General features: G+C 38.0%; 1 protein-coding gene across 1 annotated transcript in view; it reads right to left on the minus strand.

Annotated features, from left to right (window-relative positions):
- lama2 (laminin, alpha 2) overlaps positions 1-22,717 on the minus strand; it is a 180,227-nt gene that overhangs the window by 17,234 nt on the left and 140,276 nt on the right. Inside the window, 20 exon segments of the mRNA XM_051071796.1 lie at positions 754-807; positions 1,496-1,651; positions 2,976-3,096; positions 4,248-4,386; positions 4,531-4,675; positions 5,049-5,211; positions 5,556-5,680; positions 5,774-5,933; positions 7,086-7,219; positions 9,266-9,409; positions 9,861-10,015; positions 11,058-11,240; positions 12,640-12,756; positions 13,120-13,222; positions 14,351-14,489; positions 14,714-14,874; positions 15,180-15,296; positions 16,853-16,984; positions 17,074-17,152; positions 20,688-20,850. Of these exon segments, the coding sequence (XP_050927753.1) occupies positions 754-807; positions 1,496-1,651; positions 2,976-3,096; positions 4,248-4,386; positions 4,531-4,675; positions 5,049-5,211; positions 5,556-5,680; positions 5,774-5,933; positions 7,086-7,219; positions 9,266-9,409; positions 9,861-10,015; positions 11,058-11,240; positions 12,640-12,756; positions 13,120-13,222; positions 14,351-14,489; positions 14,714-14,874; positions 15,180-15,296; positions 16,853-16,984; positions 17,074-17,152; positions 20,688-20,850 (2,690 nt within the window).

The raw sequence follows: 22,717 nt of genomic DNA on the forward strand, positions 1-22,717 counted from the left end.
ATAAACATCCATAGACTTTCAATTGTGCATTCATGAGAGCAACATCCTCATACCCAATGCACTACACTTACACACAAATGCACACACATCACTACACATTATACTACAACAACACACATACACAAACATGGAAATGGATGCCCACACATGCATGCATATAGACATACACAAACACTGCAAATATGAATACATGTGCAAACACATCACTTACACATCAAATACACAATGTTTCCAGCAGAGACAAAATAATGGATTTATTTATATCTCAGTGATTAGGATGAAACAGGGCAGCATCAAGTTCAGGGACTTCAAGTGTGTGTGTGTGTGTGTGTGTGTGTGTGTGTGTGTGTGTGTTGTTGTTTTTAGCTATAGGAAAATCTAATCAGCATACCTGCCAACAAACTCAAATCTCATTAATATGCACTCATGGAAACTTCACTCACTTAGAGAAAAGGTGCTTGTGTGCCTGTATATGTATGTATGTGTGTGTGTATGTGTGTGTGTTTGTCTTTGCGTGGTCAGCTAAAATCTAAGATAATAGCTATACACTGGATTGCCATGCTGCATATGTGTCTTAGTGCATCTGTAAACTGACATGTTTTTGTATGTGTGTGTATGTTTTATGGATAAAAGACAATCCAATTAGCCCAGTTGCTAGCAAATGCAAATCTCATTAATATGCACTTAAAACATCATTCACTTAGGAAAGGGGGACAGTACTTGTAGGGTACATTGGTGTTCAGCTGAACCCACCTCTCCTGACTGTCTGCGTCTCCTCTTGGAGCTGAAGAGATTTGTGTTCCGGGCCTGTGGTGAAAAAATGTTCTGAAAATTACATTTCTGTCATTTTATTTTGAGGGTTTCTTAGTTTTACGGTTATTCCCTGTGAAGGGACTGATTTGTAGCTGTTCTTCTTGGGAATCTTTCTAGAGAAGATCTTTCTAGGTAAAACTGAGTTTGGGTTACAGAGTTTTTACGGGAGCCAAATTGACAATGTCTGACAGATGATAGCTTAATGGACTATATAATTAGTAACTGTAATAGCAGTAAAGATGAGTAAACTTTTTTACTCAGGATTTTCCTGAAAACAACTACTAAATTTGGTACTAATTATGGAGACAATATGTAAAGTGTTCAGTTGGTGCACTTAAAATAATTAAGGATAAATAATTGTGTACAATAATTGATTTAAATTAATTCAAGTGTAACCCAGAGTCTTATTATTACATTTTTCTACAGATAAGAATATAACTCAAAATACATAAAGAAAACAGTGTTCATAATAAATGAATAATGACTGGATATATTTAGGTTTAAATGGACTATTTCAAGACAATTCATATTCTTCCTTATTTAGTATCAAAATAGTTCTTTCTCATCACTTGCTGCCCTTAAATTTGAACACACTACATGTTTAAAATCTGCTTAGAATTACTATATTATGTACTACTGAAGGGTCTAAAATTTAGATGAACAAAAATAGATTAAACCAAACCTGCTGGCTGTGCGGTGAGGCTCCACTTACTGCCAACAGTATGGTGCCAGTGTCTTCCAGAGTGCTGAACGACAGGCTGATCTCTGTGCTGACCGCCAGCGACAGTCCACCCAGCTCCATGTATCCAGGCTTAGAGAAACTGACTGTGTACAGGTTCTGTGAGATAGAGATGAAATAGTTACAGTTTACATGTATTTTAGTATTCATCAATGAACAGATATTTTTTTGTCCTAAATTTTACAGAACACATTTAGATGGAAAAGTAAAATAGCAGCTTGAGTTTGGTTGATCAAAATTATGCGGTCACAGTAATTCCCTTTGAAGCTTTAGTCAAGTCAAGGTTTTACTCATAAAAGAGACAACTTCTAACAACTCATGTTTTCTTACAAAAGCAAACTAACTTGTGGAAATACTCCGGCACACACACACACACAACCACAAACTCTCATCTCTCATCCTGTAGTATTGCTAAATGGTCATTAAAGGAAGAGAAAAGGCAATAAGAGGAATAGGGAGACCTTCACTTCACATGCTCCCAGTCCTGGGCCTTTATGATCTGTCATAGCCTTTATACACTCTGTGAGCATAGTGCGTATTTGTATGTGTGAATGGCACAAGTGTATAAAAATCATGGTGAATGATTTGTCTGGCTTTGAAAACTCCACTGTTGAATCAATGTAAGTGTACATGTGTCTGCATAAATTAAGAGAAAAATATGCCTGACTGATGCAAAAATAGAAGGTAATTGTGGAGGTGTGTATACAGTCCATATGTTGTTGACAGTCACACAGTTCTTCAGGCTCTGTGCTTCAGCAAAATATGTATATATTATAATATGAAGTAATACATAAATATTTTGTGTATGTGAGAGGAAAATGAAAAAAAAGGTCATAAGACAGTTTGAACTGGTGACCTCTCTTTCTATTCTGCTTTACAGAGAGCCATCTATATTTTCCTGGATAAAGCAGTGTAAAAAAGCAATGGAATTAAAGAGAGACACTCAAGCAAGAGAAGTAGAGCAGGTCAAAATAGGTGAGGAAGATAGCGCTAAATTTTTGTATGTCAAGGGCTTTTCAAAATGAATATTGACTCTTTGCAATGTTAATTTTCTATGTACATATTCATCCACCTTCTATTCAGTCACATTCTAATGCTTTATACACACATATACATATGATATTTCACTTAAATACTAGCATATGACACTAAAACTAAAGGATCTTAGCAATATCATACAGAGAGGTTTTGCCATATCTGTATTATGCAAATACTGTGCTGTAGACACTAAAATTTACCTGTTATATCCTCAACTAACTCCATCAAAATATAAACTACTGGGAAACATGAAACATATTTTACAGCCTACACACAGTGTATAAATTCAAGTAGCAGGCACAAATCTATAATGTAATCTGAGCATTTTAAGAGTTTATATATACACCTCAGACCTATAAATCTAAAATTAAGTGGACACTCTTACCTCTACATTACATCCTTTAGTGACCCCGGTATAATCTGAACTGCTGAGGAGATTATATGGAGTTCTGGAGACTTCAATCTCCCGAAGACAGCCTGCATAGCGCTTCAGAGTGACCTCTGACCTATAAAGAAGTTGCATTAATTTTTAGGAAAGATTATTTGTAGCAGACTCTGTGGACTTCCCTGTCTCTTGCAGTGTAGCATCATTTAAAAAGTTCAATTACTCCAGCAGCGAAGCTACTGCATCCTTTATCCAGAAGCAGAAGGATGTATGGATGTCAACAAGAAGAATAATCTGAATTTGGTGTTTGTCCATATCATCATATAATCATCAGTTTTTATCAGAATAAATCTTTATGTTTTGTCAGGCTTTGTTCAAGTTGCAGTATTATTCAAGAAGAAAGGAAAGCAGAAAAATCCATTGTCAGATAATCCTGAATCACATTGAACATAATATTAGAAGTGTAATGCACCTTATTATAACTGTTTTCAGTGAATTATGGCCACGTTTTTGTAGCTCAGCAAAAACTTGCTTTTACTTGCAATGCTACAAAAACACACCTAGAATACAATTTGAATAGGACTATGACAATAATACCTGTAAGGCAGATTCAGAAATGTGAGAAAACACACCTAAGTGGTTCTGAGCAGACAAACGTCAAATTCAGATTAATAAAGGACAGAGAAATGCTTGCCAGCTGCCATGTGGAAGAGCAGGAGCCTTCAGGGGCCAGCCAAGATACATTCACATTCTGTGGGTTGTACAGCATCATCAGCATAGGGTAGGCCTCATGCAGAGGACAGTACAAAGTAAATTCTACTGCGTGTCTGATTATGAGATGTATTAATTTATTTATTTACCTGGCTGTCATGCTGTTAAGACAAATCATCATATTTAAGCATTAACACACTTCACAAACACAGTTTCAACTCATGACTCAGTTCAACTAGCCAAGTTTTTTCTGCTCAACCTGCTGGTATATCAGTGTTTTAATGATTGAATACAAGGTGTAAAAAGAGTTATAATTGGTTGTAAAGAGGCTGATTGTTCTTGATGAACAGAAAAGTCTCAGCAGCTTAATTTTATCGTAGTGGAGCATCAAAAAAAGTGTTACATTCAGAAATAACTACAATCATTAGAAACATACAGAACGTACGGTATTATAGCCTTCTTTAAAATGAATCCATCTGTATGAGTGCCTACGTGTCTATATGAATGAATTACAACTGTGTGTGTGTCTGGGTGTTTCTGTGTGTGTGTCTGTCTGTGTACCTGTAGTTTCCAATTGTCGGCAGCCCACCAAAATAGATTTTCTGGTTTTCCTTGAGGTTCAAGCCAGTAGCTGAACCCTGAGATGTGGCAACTATCTTCTCCTCAGCACTGCTGTCGATGTCCACTACAGTCACGGTGGCTTTGTAAACAGTTTAAGAGACATAAATAACAATTAAACAGGCAGATAATGATTGCAATTCTCCCCTTCCCCTCTAACATCACTGCTCTGTTCATTTATGAGCACAGGTATCTGACTATTGCTTGTTTTCAGTGTTGTATGTACCTTGCTTCTTGTTCCTCGACATGGTGAGGGACTTCCAGCTCCCATCATTGTGGCGGTTAGCCGATATGGCACTGCCAACCCCCGACCCAAGGTCAAAGTTCACCTTCACCTTGCCCTCTGAAAGCTCCAGGGACATGAAGTCCTTCTATACAGAACAACAGCCAGGGAAAAAGTGCTGTGTTGCTGTTCATGTTTGTGTAACTGTATTTAGTAGCAGTTTTGAAAACAAAATATCAGCTTTATAGAGCCAAGAAAGAATTTAAATACAAAACAAGCAAAGAAGTCCTACCTACATCTGATGCGAAAAACTGGTACACAGGTAAAGTAGTACTAGATGCAAACTGTTTCATTAAAGTACAAAATTTAAAGTGGCCACAATAATAAAGCCTTTTTAACTTTTCCACTAGCAGTGTGCCTGACTTTTTGAGGACTAATAATGACATCTTTAGTTGAATGATGATGTACTTTATCTAAAGAAAGGTGATTTCAATTTAGAAAAGTCTTTGTTGCATACATACCATATCTTCAGTAGCCAGATACATGAGCAGAGCATCAGAGGAGAAAGTGCGGAACTTAAAGGTGACAGTGGAAACATTTGGGTTCCACCTTGTGGGTCGTCCCACCGCGGCGTAGCCTTCACCATCCAGCTGGACTATTCCCTCACCATCTGAGCGCTGGGGGCTATAAAGACACAGATGCTTTATCATCAGTTTATTTTCCATCCAACTGTCAAGTTTCAAATGTCACCAAAAATAAAGTGCAAAGTAGCAAAGATGATGAAGTGGCCTCTTGAATAGTAAAACAACAAAAAGATCCACAATAAAATTGACTGAATGAAGAATTCAGTTGTATTTTATAACGCATAACATTCAAGTTGAGTAAACTTGTATGAAAATGCATGATTTTCCTACATCAAGTATATACATAGGATGCGTAATATTAACAGTAAACAATGGAAGAAAAAGGGAATACAATATTATAATTCATGAAAAATATTAAAACTTTGTGAAGAAGTGTTTATATACCTGACAGCACAACCTTTACAGTCTCCGTGTCTCTCTCTATAGTTCCATAGTCCAATGGGTTTACCATCCAAGAAGGTCTCCCCCATGCAGCCTGTGAATGTTGTTGTTCTTACAGCTTCTGCTTTCTGAAGGACAGAAAGAGAAGTACAATAATGGGGGAAAAAAAGACAGAGAAGTTCTTGATGTAGTTATACACAGACAGCAAGACAGACAGATACCTTGACAGTGCCGAGTATTCCTCCTACAAACAGGTAGGCGTTCTGGTCGACGTCCAAGATGGTGTAGGCCGTGGGCGAGTTGGCACTGGCAGGGGTCGGCATCATACCAGCCATAGAGCCTTCCAGAGGATATACGGATATGGTACCATTCAACCCATTACTGGAGACAGAGAGACAGATGAAGAGAGAAGGAGGAGGTTGATGTTATTTTGTTTGCCACTCTCTATTTCCTGGAAGACATTTACACCAACTGAAGACGTTAGAGGCACTTGGAATCAGTTTTTATGAACCCTTGGTGCTAAAGATGAATGATAGAAACACAATGTAGAACCAGTTTGTAGCAGTGGAACCTCTGAGCTGTACAATGAGATTAATCTCACACCTTGGAGTTTGTTTTCATAGCAGGAACAGCATTTCTGTGTCGTGTAGGGGAACATTTTTAAGACTGATAGTCTGTGAGGTCCCAGTGAAAACACCTTTGGGAAATCTCTCAGAGGGAAATGCATGATGCAGGTGGGATGTCTGCTTGGTGTGAATGAGTCTTGTGTTGGATGGTCTGTATACAGCACCACTTAAGCTTTCACAGAGAAAAACTGGATCTGCTAGATTATACTGTGTGTATGTAATGATGTGCCATGGGGCTGACAAGGCTGCAAACTCTTGATTTCCCATGTGAAGCAACATGTTTTCTTCAGCAATATGGATAAAATGATGTCCTGTGGTTGTAAGATTGGTTTATTTTTGCTGTTACAATTGGTTGTTTTTGACTAGATTAGGTTACAGTGAGAGTAAGGTGAATAAAATACATCAGTCTGATTATGATATATTTGATATTGGCTAGTCAGGGCTACACATCTATAACATAATTAAAGGTGCTAGTCTTTCTCCTTCTATCCTATAAGACCAGAATACATGTACATTATGTCCTGTCTCATAATGTGAAGAAAATACAAAGAAAAAAATGCCTCAAAGCTATACAAGCCTTTAATGTCAGAGTGGAAGCTGGAGGTAAGTGCTATGTTTTTCATGTACTGCAAGTGTATCAGTGCTACAATGGCTGTCTTTCTCACATAAGTTCTATTTGAGAATAGTATGTATTTCTGGCTGGTGTGTTTGTGTGTGCATCAACATAATATGCTTCTCAACATCCCTGATTTTCCAAGATTGAATATTTGAGCTGACTTTTCTTTGTATTGTAGCCAACACCAGCGTTGGCTTTGGAAGCATGTTTGAATGAGAAATGGTGCATGCATTTGCGAGCAATAAAGCATATGCATGTATGTGCATGTGTATGACTGTGTACACTTCTTACCGAGATGCCTCTACTCTGTGCCAGTTCCCATCATGGATGGTGTGATGGGGATATTCGACCCTCCCCACACCTGAACCCACGTCCCAAAGGAAATTCACCTTCCCCTTACGCATCTCTAAGGCCAGGAAATCAACCTGAGGCACACAGAGGACACATGCTGTATATACTTGATATATACTGTGTATATATGTGATATCATGTCAGAGACAGGATGGAGACAGGGGGAGAGGCAGAGAAATATAGATAAAATGGGAAAAGCCAGTCTGTTTATATTCCTTAGGTTTGGTTTTATTGTATCCACAAGCTAGATTACTCTTAGTTAGGCATGTAACTGAGGAAATGACATTTGCCTTGCAGGACTACATAGCAGCAATGGAAGGAAAGTAACTATGGAGGAAAGTGACTTTGTAAGCAGGGGATTTGACCACTACCCTCAACCAAAGTCATTTAGCTGTCTCCAGCACCTTTTAGTCTAACATTAATGTGCATTGTGAATGCCTGCATTATAATCAGATAGCAAGAAAAATAGGACAAATTTAGGGTTTTAATTCAGGTAAGATAGGCATGTCGAAATCTCAGTAACCGCCAGGCTGTCAGTTACACCTGTGGCAATCAGTAAATACAGTGCATCTCAAACTGTGTGAAGAAGCAATAGGAAAACATTTGCTTTGAGTCAAAAAATGTAATATCAGGATTCTGCAGTGAGAAATGCAGTGTGCACAGTATTTAAACTACATTTTTCTTAAAATTGTATAATGCAGTGCTTTGCCTTTGCTCCTGAGATGACAGAACACAGGAGTTATGCAACACAGCTGAGGGTGATACAAAATGATGGCGATTAATAAGTCTCCAAAATTCCAATTTATTACTCACTACAGAGAACCCTAAAGAGTATTTATCATGTTGGGAGTAGTGAAAGAGTGAACAGTGAAGAGATTTCACACCCAGCTCTGATCTATTCTGAGGGCACAAAGGCTGAAGTTTTCCCCATCTGTCTCTGTAAGTGGATTTTCACAGGATCTTGCTGTATTTTGATTAATGATCTTATTACTTATGTATGAGCCAAAAAAATTAATAAGAGAATTTTGAGCATATGCTCTCATCTGGATGCTGTCTCTGAAGTACACACTCACACAGCATTATTATTCATATAGTATTATGCACAATTAGAGATTATTAGGGAGTCACATTTGAAGACACAAATGGCACACATACACACACAGGTATACACACTTATCTCTCAAGTCTCTCCAGGGTAATGGCGATTATTCATTAGCACAGATCACAGGGCATCGTCGTTATTATTCAACTAGCATTACACACTATTAGTGAAATGTTAGAGGTGTGCACACACACACACATTAGTATTTATACTGAACTCTTCACAATTAGAGAGTATTAGTGAGAGACACACAAAAACACATGCACGCACACACATGCATGCGCATTCAAGACTTCTCAGTCAGATGAAGCAAAGCAGTGATTTCTCAAGGGAAATCAGGCTAAAGCAGATAGCAACATAAACTTGTTGTTAATTGCTGCTGCTTGTTAGGACACACACATCCATACACACGTAGCCACACATATGCACACTGTGGGATTGTCAGCGGCACCTTAAAACAGCAGTGTGCTGTTTTTATAGGAGTGTTAGTGAGTATGTGTCAAGAAGTATTAATTATTCTCATATTAGACAAATCATTCTGGGAGTATGTGTGGGCTGTGTTTGTGAGATTGTGTGTATGTGTCTGAGAGAGAGGAACACAAGTGTGTGCTTCCCTTTGTGCATGTATACTTATGTGTGTGTACACTTTTGCATTTTCAAGTATGATAAATGCTACACAACATACAGCATCTCCACATTATATTAAATATGATTAATGCTTTAATATGGAAAATTTTAAAAAACTGAATCAATAATATAATAATAAGCAATAATACCAAAGCTATACATACTGCAGACAAAGTCTGAGCCATAAAGATGTATTAGTTATCCAAAAAAACACAATGAGTGTTAATGTACAGCAATGCAATATTATCATGGAATGTTGTTGAAAATGTAGATGAGAAAAACAATGATAGCTATAGGTTATTCAAATGAGAGCAAGCACCTATTACTTATAGTTTTGATAGTATATTTCATTGTTACAGCTTCTCAGCAAATTACTGAGCAGTATACTTACGTATTTGGCTGATCCAAGGTAGAAGAGCAGGTTATCAGGTGTGGTTGTTTTAACGTGAAGGACGATGGTGTTGTACCTCCCTTTCCTGATATCAGGACGGTAGCTACGGAGACAATCACCTCCTGATGACACCGATACTTTGATCTGCAATGACAAAAACAAAGAAGAGAAATGTTTCCACATAGACAATCTTACATAATAGCTTTCACTTTAATTATCACAGATTGCTTTCATAAAGTTGCCAAGTTGCCAATGTTTCTAAAACTGACTCGTTGTATTAGTAGGGAGAGAAAGCAACTACTGAATTAGAACGTTTCCCATTTAATTTACAGAATAGATTTCAGAAAAAAACAAAGATGAAATAAAATTTGAATCAAATATTTACTACAAAATCGTACCTCAGATCATAAAAGGAAGTCTTAAATAATGGAAAAATGCAATGTTAAAAATGGGGAGTTTCTCTGTAGTTGAGCAGTAAGATTTCTAATCAAAGTAAATGACTGTTGCTGAGGACATAATTTTGGTGTCATACACTTGAACTCTCCTTAAATATGATCAGACTGGTAGTAGTACATGCAAGTGCTTTACAACTTACTGAGTTAGCTTGTTTCCTGGCTTGGTTGATCAGCTCCTTGATTTGTGAGATGTTTCGCTTCAAATTGTCCTGCAGCTTTTTGATTGGCTGCAGCTTCTCCAACAGCCTATCAGCTTCATCTTCTAAATCCTTCACTTTAGCTCCTGCAGCATGGACTGAGAGTAGAGAAAGATAAAATACAGTAGTGATATAGAACAGCACAGTATTAGCTACCATTAAAACTATACAGTATATTATAGCTGAGAGAGCATGGAGAGCTAGCATGTAAATAGTATGGAAAGGATGAAAAATAATGGCAGCTGAACAATTACTCAAGACGGAGGAGAAATATGGAAAAAGAGCAAGATGAAGAAGCCAGTGAGAGACGAACAATTATTGCAGCTCAGCATTCAAAGAAAACCCTCTGCACTATTTACTATTATATATTGCAAAGGCTTGAAACTGAAAAAGAGGGAAATAAAGACACAAAGAAAAAGAGAAAGAGAAAGAGAAAGAGAGAGAGAGAGAGAGAGAGAGAGAGAGAGAGAGAGAGAGAGAGAGAAGGAAACAAGTTCCATGCTTTGCAGTGCACAGAGCTCTCATGCTCTAGCAGGGCAGAGCAGAACAGAGGCATTATTAGAGGCAATTGCTGTTTACTCGAGATATTAAAGATGGTCATAAAATTAATGGGTGGTGCTCCAATAATGTTGTTGAAATCAGATCATACTGGCATAGGTGACACTGATCACGCCAAAAAACAAACTTCAAGATTATTGTGTTCAATTGTATTTAAGTGACGATTTTAAGGGTTCTTGTTTAATATGGTGTGAAGAAAAGTATATTGGTGGGGAGTAAACATTCTTAGCATTACTTGGCAATTACAACATTGTATTGGTACACCACTTACAGTAAATAGTACTTATATTTAGATAAGTGAAATATACATACTGATGGCTGTGGGGAATGAAAAAAGAGAGAAAGAGAGAAAAATATCAGGTTTGGGTTGAAGTAATCATAACTTACCAATTTATGTGTCTCTGAAAATAACATTCTTATCTCCAATGAGTCAAGAAATGAAGTTAAAGAAGCATTATTGTCAGATTGAGGATTAGACTGAGGACAGATTGCCACTGATAGAGGACATATTCTCACTGGGTTGTCTGTGTTAAAGTGCTAGACTATGTTACCATGTAACCAGAAAAAATTAATGCACTTTACTGTTTTTCTCAGGGTCCTGGATCATCTGATTTGCTGCATTCACAGTGTCCTCCAGCTCACTGTAGTTCTGCTGTAGGCCACGGAGTCGCAGATTCAAATCTCCAAGGCGCTCAAGGACATCTATGGCCGTGGCATTAGCGTCAGTTGCTACAACCTTTGTGGCAGCTATCTTAGCTGCTGTGTCTGTCAAGGAAAACAAACCAAAAAAAGTAATAAAAAACAGAAACATTACACACACATTACATACTCTGATCAGTAGCATTGTTTTATTAAGCCTGGGCCAACAGAGTGTCTTTGTGATGCAGAGTACTCCTAATAATGTGTTAAGAAAAATGAGATATTCTTCTGTCAACATGATGGATATGGTGTTTTAATAAATATTTATGGTGGGATTTATCAGTATGATGCCACTGGGCTACTGTATGGGAGGCTTTTAACCTGAGCTGATTCTAATGTAGATGTTAATATGCATGAATACACTTATTTGTTTCCTCTGCTTTGTTTGGTAGTTGACAGTGTGGATTGGGAGTTAAAAACAAGAATAGACAGAAAATAGATCCCAGGCCAGATTTAGAAGCAGGAAGTGGCACTGACTGAGTAGTATAACTTTAATTTGAAGCGATTTTGAAGAGACATTGCATCACATACACAAGATGTATTGCAAGTCCACATGACATAATACTATAATTCTAATTCAACATTAATTAAAACTTCGTCCATCTATGTAGTTGTTAGAGAATATTGCCCCAGTGGACAACTAAAACAGAGCTGCTACTCATGGCTAGAAAAATTTTCGACACATTAGGAGCATGATAAGGACAATTATACTTCATTTAAGTTCCCAGCTTTGAAATATTAGTATGTAGTGAGGGACATATCTACAGTTTTGTCATTTAATCTAAGTACACCTGACAACTAGGCCAGGATGTTGTATACACAAGATTATCCTGCAAACTCCTCGTATTATAGGCAATGTAGGTGGAATGATTCTTCCCTCATACCACAGGATTTGTTCTGTAGATGTCTGGGTGACATGGGTAAATCCATAAAGATTTTAGGGGTCAAACTGAAACTGTAAGCCCATAACACCAGCGGGTAATCATCCCTGAACATCACCTCTAACTACATACCTGATTGTGTTATCAGGTTGGGTAAATCCTGTGAAAATCAAGACTGGTGATCTTTTGGTCTCTAGCAATCCAACTCACTGTGACATGTTGCAGTTATTGTGTTATTTTGAGTTCACTCAGAGGGATTTGAACTGAAATTTAACATGTTGTGTTAACCTCTGGGTCTCATCCATTTACAATTTGTAGGCACTACATTAAACTTTTTTTCCTGCATGTTGATCCAAACGCAACCATGTGTATCACTTTGGTTCAACAACCTCGCTGTAACTGCAGTACGTTTCTGTGTGTCTGTGTGTATCAGAGAGTTTCGACATGTGTCAAGTTGAGTTTACCAAAGCAACTGACCTCTATCCGCACACTGATATTGATCCACTCTCTCTTTATCTCTCTCCTTCGCGCGCACGAACACACACACGCTCACTCACTTACACTGTGTATTCGTGTAGACATACCATTGGGGATTGCACTGAGCGTTGCCATGGTTCCGTTGACAGTTTTGAGCAGGTCTTTGGTTTTGTCTCTTGCTGCTTTAACTCTGCCCTTCAGCCCGGCCACACTATCTGCATTCTCTATACACGCACAAAAAGACAAAAAAAACACACACACATACACAAAGTAAATGATGGTGATGCCTGCTAATAAAATCACTTCCCTCACCTCCCCAAAGGAGACGAGTGATTGACAGTTAGGCAGAGAGAGAGATGAAGAGTGACACTGATGGCTGATAAACTGGTTCAAATGAATAAAACTCTTGTTTTATACTGTATTTATGATCTTTTCTGTATCATTACTGTAATCCATTAACTGACCGAAGATCCCTGCACAACAATTAGAAGCCTACCCATATCTTCATACTGCCTGTTACATACCATGTGTAATAGGCTTTGTATGAACTTCGTTGTACGTACACACAAACACATTCTTATGGTTACCTTTGACATCATTTTGCAGTTGTTTAGCTTGGTTCAGCAGTCTGTGACTTTTCTGAAGGGCACCTTGAGCTGCCTCCTTTACCGGGACCTCTGGACCTAAAGCCTAAACACATACAGATACACAGAGAGCAACAGCATGTGACTTCACATGCTTTCACCAAAAATATTTTAGACCCCACACATGAAATCAAAAGATATGTTTTGTGACACATAAAAAAGGTGCAGTAATCTGCATACAACCTCTCTGTAAGATCAAAGCACGACTATTTTGCATTGCTAAATGATATTCTAAGAAGGGCATTCAGCGGACTCACATTCATTCTCTACCCTCAACCCCTTCCTTCTTTGTTTCTACACCTCCTTTCACTGCTTTCTACTTCTACACTTTACCTCTTTCTTGCCAAAGGAAAAGAAAGAAAGAAAAAAAGACACTGGTGAAAATAAGCAAATGGGAGAAATGAGTCAAAAAAGGGTGAAATATTGGCAGAGAAAGGACAAATAAATGAACTGGCATACAGAAAATAGTTTAAAAGAACAGAGAGAAAAATAAACTATTATAGAATAAAGGACAAAGGAAAATCAAAGATAAGGAATATAACCAAGATAAAAGCAAACAAATGGGAAATGAACAAAAAAACAGGGACAAGAAAAAGGGGATAAAAAAAAGAAAAGAATAAATGAAAGGTGTAAACAGGGAGATTTTCAGGTGTGCGTGTGGGGTCATAATAATGAAAGAGGGAGAGGGGAAAAATGTAGGAAAGAGAAGGACAGAAAAGTGCTTTGATCTCTCAGCCATGACTAATGGAGAGCACAAGCTTACATTACTCTTTCTCCATGCAAGACACACACAAAAACACACACACACACACACACACACACACACACACACACACAGTACATGTTCTTGATCTGGATAGCCAGAATGCTTGTACTTGATATTTATTGTAAAAATACAGTACCTGAATGTGAGGTGTGTTACTTATAACACAAAGCTGCCTGTACAGTTTAGTTTTTGCAACTGTGTAATGGAGAATGTATTGGGAAACAGGGAAAATGAGACTAATGGGTCACAGGATATTTTTGTCACTTTGACCTGTGAATATAGCAAAAATAATGGCATACTTTGTTAAACCCTGAAGGATCAAGCTATTTAGAATAGAAGTAAGAAATAATTATTTTGTATTTTGTTTAGTCGATAGGTGTGTGCATGTAGGTATATGTGTCCTCTTACCAGAGCCAGTGCCTCATTTGCCCTCTGTTTGGCAGCCTTTGCCTCTTTCTCTGCTGCATCGACATTTGCTTTAATGTTAGTGTAGGCCTTGAAGGCAGCTGTTGCATTGAAGGAGAGATTTTTAGCTTCAGCCAAAATACTGTGAGGAGAGAGAGGACAAAAGAGAGGAATAGATGTTTTAAACAAACCATTGATTATCAAGTTGGTTTGTACTCTTCTTGCAATGGTTTTGCTTCTAGTGAGGCAATAACAACTATTTTTTAATTCTCATCATTAAAATTGTATTATTTTTCTCTTTTGTCTGTGAATCCTGATTAACCAATTTGTGACCATATACAAATATGGTAATGTGTTAGTATTTACCCATCCAAAATAGCAGCAGATTCATTCAGCTGCTTGGCGTGTTCCTCTGCATCATGCACATGATCAGCCAGGCTGTCACTTAAACCACTGGTGAGGCGACTGACTTTATCATCCAGCTGGACATGAAGAGGTCCAAGCTCTTTCTCCATCTCCTCCAAGTCCTACAGGCAGAGAGAAAAAACAGAGGGTCTGAAGTTGATATTGGAAAAAAACGTACTGAGCTATTCAAACCACTTTTTGAGTTAGTATTGTTAGTTAGTTATGGTAATATACTTACTTATTATTTTATGCAAATAAAATAATTTGACTTGAACAAAGAAGAGAGGAAAGAGGCAAAGTCAAAACAGACGGATACCCCCCTACTCCAACTAATTCCTCTTTCCTTTAGCCAAAAGACACAATACTAGGATGAGGTTTTTAAGAATTACAGGGGTTCTAGAAGTTTCAACTTAGTTGACTCTAGTACCTCTATCTCTTTGTTGATGTTGTCAGAAAGCTGGTTTGCTTCATCCAATAGACGTTCTCCTTCTCCTAGGACGTCCTGTGCTTCTTGTTTTACTGCACTGACTGCAGAGCGCTTCCTCTGCAAGAAAACAAATCAGGATCAAACAGATGCACAATGTGCTTCAGAAGGAACATTAGGGTTGTAACTACTGATTATTTTCACTACCAGTTCACGATGTCAATTATTTTTTCATTTAAGTGATTCATTGTTTGATAAGTAAAATATCATGTGACACAGAAGCAGGAAAATTGTCATAATCTTTTGCATGAGATATCATGATCAAAGCTTCTCTGTTTTGCAACTGTACGTATTTGTCAGTTTGGCTACACTAATGCCTAAAACAAGTCAGACTGCTTTTTTGCACAACACTGCAAAAATATAACTGAAATCTGCTGCTTTCCTGACATTTTAAATGTCAAATTCATAGATACTCGGATGCAAACCATGTAGTGTGTGAGTTTAAGTGGAAGTCTGTGTGAATGTGGACGTTGCCATGGTCAGTTCAGTCAAGTCAAATCTAAATTGAAACTTTGATTCCTATAATAATGGCAGAGAGATTATTCAGGGGAATTTTTCTTAGTACAGACTACTTCTAAAAATCTCTTTATGGTAAAAAGGATTTCTAGTTATTGGAAATAATAAAAGAAGTCAGAGGACACAAGGGACACACAATTAGAGATTTGATTTAATAACATGTGAACTCACTATAAACCCTCACTGGGTAGCGTGAATATTCTACTTTCCTCGCTGCATAAAGCTTTTTTTTTTATTTTTATGGGGTACAAGACTGCAGGGTCAGGGAGAAACCAAGAACAATATTAAGAAAAGGAACCGTGTGTGTGTGTGTGTGTGAGAGTGTGCGTGAGAGAGAGAGAGAGAGAGAGAGAGAGAGGAGAGAGAGAGAGGAGAGATCATGGCGGACTGCTTCCTTTAGGACATGTGGAGTAATCTTCCTGATAAATGTTTGTTTTGCTCTGTTAGGAATCTGTCCTGCCTCTGAGTTTTCCTTGATGATGTATCATATGCAAAATGGTTAAAAGGAAAATTATGAGTAGTGTCTGATATGAATAGATAGATAGTCTTTAGGATTATTTAGGAGTTATAGGAGTTTTCATTTTGGGAGATCGAAATAAAAAGTTTTAGTACACTTGTGTAAAACCACAAGCAAAATGGGCTCAATAACCTCAAAACTGTAATTAATTACTTAAGAGCTGCTGTGTATCAGTTAATGTTTGAGGTCATGACGTTGTCACTCCATTCATCTGTGCTCTTGTCTTTCTTAGCACAAGAAAGTCAAAATAGAGGGAATATGTTTTTTAAGTACAGAGATTGAATATCATGGGGATGTGGGTGGAAAAGTATTTTTTTGATTTTAGAATTTCATGTGAGATTGTGAGAATGAGAGAGTAAAGTAAAACACAATGGCTTATCCTTTGATTGTCACTGTAAAAATCTAATGTTATGCCAGAATGTAAATCGTAAATCATATAAATAGTATTTTCATCATACTACACGACACGAGATCATGTGTTACCATGGTTACTGTTTCATGTGACCATTCTGACTTTTTGTGTTTGTGTATGTAAAGCTTGTATGGACATGTTAGCTGCGTGTGACTTTATGTGTGCCTGTACCTCCAGGCCTGTGAGGTTAGCGTGGTTTTGTTCAGCCAGTGAGCCAGCCTGCTTCATCTTTCCCTGGGCAGAGTGGAGCAGATCCTGGGCCTCCTGGAGCTTCCCCTCATGGTCTGAAAGCTTCCCTTTTATCTTAGGAAGCAGATGGGGAAGCATTAAGTTAATGTCATTAATTTGGGAACACTGAAGACAAAAGAGTAAAGATTAGATGCTATAATTACCTCTGCTTTCAGGTCTTCTGTGGCCTGATGGGGATCGCCAAACAATCTCTTGACTTTCTGATATAACTCCTCTGCGAGGCTGGTTGGAGAAGAGGGGGAGAAAACAGATTATTTACATTTTGGTCGTTTAGATGTGTTTATTGCTTAAAAAAGTGGAGCAGTGGAATAAGTTGGTATATGTGAATGCAACATTTCACAGAGGACAGGAGAGAAGAGGAAAGTTATTGTGATGCATGACAGAGCCTCTGCTACTGCAAAGACAATAATCACTCCATTTGACTGAATGTTGAAATGCTGGAATGAAAATGCCGATTTTCTTCTATTGACCCCTCAGGCTAAGTTAGATTAAATTGTAGCAGTGTAAAACATTTCAAATACCGCCAAACTAATGCATGTGTGTTTGCATGAGACTGGATGGGAAGGTGAAGCAATATGTGCTAATGTACAGTGCAGCATAGTACTGCACTGATAACAGCAACAGATAAAACTGGCAGAGAACAGGTCTCTAAAGGACATCTAAAACATAACCACTGCAGACATGAGCTTTGTCAGTGTGTGTGTGTCTGATGAAGATATTCCTAACTATAAATTTTGCATCACACTTACCGATGAATTTACTTCCAATTCTCAGAGCTGCTGATACAATTGTTCAGAGAGTTCAGGCATGACAACAAGAATTTAAACACTCATCAGACTTGGTTAAAGGGGCGTTTTATCGATAAATGACAGCTTTGCTATGCTGTTCTGATCCCAACTATAGTCCATTTGACTAACTAACACGAAATGGATTCTATGTAAATAATTTACAGTGTTGGTAATGCACAACTCTGACCTCATCACTCCACACAAGCTGAAGCACAAGTGGGACTGGGGAGTGACAATAATAATTTTTCCCCTAGGGAAAGGAAGACTAAGACCATACAGGTGGATGCTTGGATAGTCTTATGAAATGCTAAATGAACAACAGCAGCAGCAATGCAGCAAAATAATATGCAGTGCATCGATGGCCTAGGGGTCCACAATACTCCATGATAAGTGCTTGTCATGTGGTTTAACAGCTTTGGAAAACCGCTAACCTTGGGACTTTTCTGATGTCTGAATTGGACAGGCTGCATCCAAAAATTTCTGTAAATTTCTGAAGTCAAAATGCAGAAAAATGTTCCAATTTTTCACATTCATAACCTAGCCCTTAAGTATGCTGCATTTATTAAAATGGTGCAATAGACATAATGCTGCTGAGAAAAGAATGCCATGTGAATGAAGCAGCAGACTCAAGCTGCCTGAGTGGGCTTGTAAACTTCAATTAATTTGACCAACCCATCAAGATTCATAGTGTAGCCTTTAGTTCATTGCAAATTTTCTCATTACACCATGCTTTGACATCCATTTTTTAGAAAGCCTTCCCACTCCCACACAGTTTAATAATCATAAGTTTACCATGATGTCCCTTAATAAGCCTTGTTTTTCACCTTAAGCATTAATTAAGACAACAAGGATCTAGTGTCCTCTAGTTGACATCACTCAGAGGACAATTTCACACAGTTCTGGGGAAATATGCAAGGTAATGATTAGGTTTGATGAAACTTTAATGAACCCTGTAGGGAATAGCAAGAAAGCAAGAAGAAAACTGAATATAACTAAGTAAAAAAACAAATGAGAGAGATGTCTAACCATTACCCAGCTGACTATTACAACATTAGATAACATAGCAATACAGTATATGCAGCATGTGTACAAAGGTTTCAGACTAAAATCAGGAAAAATATTAAACATAGAACTATGCCAACTTTGTTCATTCAGCTGAAGCATCCCTCTAACATTTGTTTATGCTTGTGTTTTTTCTCTGCAGCTCTGGTTGAAATTTCTCCTCAGGGTTCAGTCAAATAATCAACCACAGACTGACAGACAAGTCATTCAGCAGCAGTGGCAATTTCTCTTTGTCTTTCTTTTTCTAATAATCTCTCCCACTACAACTCTCTGTCCATCTGTCAGTTGTTCTCCTCTACCTCTGTGACTTTCCCTCTCACTACACATTCTTTGTATCTTTATGTCTCTCTCTGCTTCTGCCCCTACGGCGAAACTTTTAATTAACTCATCGACCTCGTCAACATTTACTGCTGTGAGAGACAGACAGAGAGAGGGGGAGAAAGGAGGGATGAAGAGAGTAGATTACTAATTTCACCAAATGCCTTGAGAGAGACAAAGAAAGTGAGAGCAACAAAGTGAGAAACACTTTGTTAAAACATCAGCAGAAAGTTGTGGCTTTAGGATATGTAGCAATCAGATGTCTGTGCAATGGAAGGTGTTTACTCTTGATGTCTCCTGTGTCAACAAAAAGAAAGAATGAAAAAAGAAATCAAGACATTAAATAAAGAAAGGAAGAAATTATAGAATAAATGAATGTGCACCCTCTCTAAAAGTCTTACATACTATACATCACATGTAGCTGTTTTGCAAACAATGTTGTGTTTTTTGCTAATTTACAAATTAAGATGAATTTCTTCAACTGTTCCAGAAATTAGATTCTAATTGAAACAGAATTCAGTCACTTGAAACTTCCATCAAATTGTGAGAAAGTTATATGTTCAATATGTGGTAACACAGTGCAGACTTCTCAAATAATTCTGCATTTAAAGAACTGTAAAAGCCAATGATAATGTGACTGACTAAACACAGGGGTGATGTTTGCACAGACAAATTAGTCAACTCAAGTTTCCAGAAATAGCTGTAAAAGAAGCCAACAGTTGCATGGAACACTAGGAATAATATATCCAAATATCTAAAAATGGATGGCATGCCTTTAAAACTGTTTACAAATGTACATAACTGGTAGCTAAGAAGTTTTTAGAGTTTGTTATTTTGTCAGTGTAAAAATGGTGCATGCTCAAAACACAGCTGAATGTTTTCTATAGCATGCAGTTGGGACTTTTTGGAACGTTGCTTACATACAGATTTGTTAAGGTGAATTTTATGCATACCCCCCTCTCATTGTGCACATTCATTGGAAGTAAGTCTAGTGGGGAAACACCCTGCAGAACATCAAGTTAGAAAATGGAAAAGTGGGATTGAATCCCAGCAGGGACAAAGGCAATCTAAGACACACAAGGTGAATGCATTAGCATACAGGTATGAGTGAAAACAATAAAACACAACAAAACAAAAACAAGCAAAACAACAGGTTGGTGTAAAAAACAGTTGTTCCTTGCAGACAAGGGTTGGGGAAATGGAGTTCTGGTCAAATCTACCAACAACCAACTTTCAAGACAAAAACCTCAAAACTCTACAAACAATAAAAACCACAAAGCATTACAACCAAGAGGAGCAAAGCAGCAAAGATGCTCTTTTTTTCCTATGTTCAAACACTTGGTATGTTTTCACCCTCTTCATCAAGAAATTTACACCACTGGTTTGCTAACAATGCATGCGTGTGTATACTCAGAAGTGTGTGTGTGTGTGGTGTGTGTGTGTGTGTGTGTGCAGTCAATTGTGCGTTTGAGACAATGGGCGGTTTGTTCACTAAGTTTTCTAAAAATCAGTTTTTGTTGTGAGTGGGAGAGAGATGCACAACCTGTGTGTGTGTGTGTGAGTGTATGTGTGTTTATGTGTGTCCATACTCCATCTCCTCCTCAGCGATGCTCTTCTTCCCTCCCAGCTGTCGTTTTCCCATCTCGGCTAGCATGGCCTGGATCTCCTCCTTCATCTCCTTCAGGCTTTTGTCTGGAGTTCCATCTCTCCGCGAGAGAGTCTGGTTCAACTCAGCAGCCTTGGACTGAAGGTCTGGATACACAGATACACAGAGACTGTTGTGACGGTAGTACAGGTGGACAGATTCAGTTCAAGTTGTTGCAGTTGTACAAGCGAGCAAACAGTGCAAACTATGGACAAAAAAAATGCCTTCAACTGTTGACTTGTTACCTAGAATTTCCTGCATTACGCAACATTTTGGCTACTTGGGAGCAGAGGAAATTCAAAACAAGTTGAAAGACACACGAACCTAACACATTATCAGCCTATGTTTGTTATGGTTTACATATTAGCCAACAATACTGATACTCAAATAATCACTCTCTTTTTAGCTCTGTTTTTTTTTTTTTTTTAAACCATGTACCATTTACAACACAATAAAGTGTGCAAAAAAACGAAGGGGACTGAAAACTTTCTGAAGCCACTGTGTATGTGTCTTGTCTCTGTTTTATGGCTCAAACAGAAAAAAAGACAAAATCACACCATTTGATCTTCACTCATTTAAACACAGACACATGCTGAGAGGCACACGCACACACACACATGATCTGTTGTAACACTATTCAAAGCCAGAGATTTTGGCAGACTTCATGTTTGCCCTGCTTTTATCAAATTAAAGGCAGTGAAATCTCAAACCAATCAATGATGAAACTACACTAAAACACTCCAAGGCTCATTTGAATAATACTCAAACTGCTAGGGCTTAATGAGGAGTGTGTATGTGTGTGTATGTCTGTGCGAGAGCAAAACAGAAGAGAGAAAAGTGTTTGTTGTGTATTTCCATAGAGTACACGTGTATGCAGCAAACTGTGTGTGTGTTGTGTGTCTGCAGTGATGGTGTGTTCCTCGCTCATTTGAAATGTAAACGTGATATGATTAAAGCAAGTTGAAACTTAAATGGTGTGTGCGTAAGTGTTTGTAGGTGTGTGGGTGGTCGGGGTGTGTGTGTGTGTGGTTGTGGCAATGCAGCATTTCCTCTAATTTGAAATGTAAACATGATGTGACTAGAGCCAAGACAGAACTAAAGCCATCATGCTAATGAACAGCTGTACTGCATGTGTGTCTGTGTGTGCACGCTGCATTTGTATGTGTGTGTGTGTGTGCGCGTGCGTGAGTGTCTATGAATCTGTAAGAGTGTGTGTGTCACAGCCATATAATTACATAGTGGGATTTAAAAGCCAATTAAACACTTAAAACGTGGATGGAATCATATTATGGTATCTAGTAAACATGGGCACACACACTGAGGAAAGTGTGTACAGTATTTTCGTGCCTCATTATGTGTGTGCATGCGTGTTTATGTATGGCTCTGTTTGTGTGCACAGTTGTATGAATGTGTGCACATCTGCATTGGTGTTTGTGTATGTGGTGTGTGTGCGTGTGAGTGTGTGATAGCCACTAATTAAGTCTCTAATTGCTACTCTCAATCATCCAGTGAGCCACGACACACTGTCTCTCTCTTTCTCTCCCCCCCCTCTCTCTCTCAGAAACACACACACACACACACACAAACATAATCACACTGTGATTAGGCATAGGGCCAGAGAGCTACGAGCAACAACAAGGAGAGGACAGTTTCATCACAGCCAGTCAGAATGTGTTGGTTTGGTAACTTTCTTTTCATCCCAGAAGTCATAAAAAATTCAAAATGGTAATCAAAATAACTAATTATTTGAGCCGCACAGTTTTGCATAGAGCACATTTCTTTTTTTAATATCAGTGTAGAGGAGGGAGAATTACTTAAATGCACATTTATACACGATGAGTCCAACCACTTGACCTGAGCTTTAAAAGACTAAATGCTGGAAATAGACCTAGAAATTTAAATGTATTGAAATTTACAAAGACTTGACACCTCATGCATATCAACAATTTCCATCAACATACAAAGATTTTTTTT

This window comes from Lates calcarifer, linkage group LG7_1 (assembly GCF_001640805.2).
Source record: "Lates calcarifer isolate ASB-BC8 linkage group LG7_1, TLL_Latcal_v3, whole genome shotgun sequence".
Taxonomy (NCBI): Eukaryota; Metazoa; Chordata; class Actinopteri; family Centropomidae; genus Lates; species Lates calcarifer.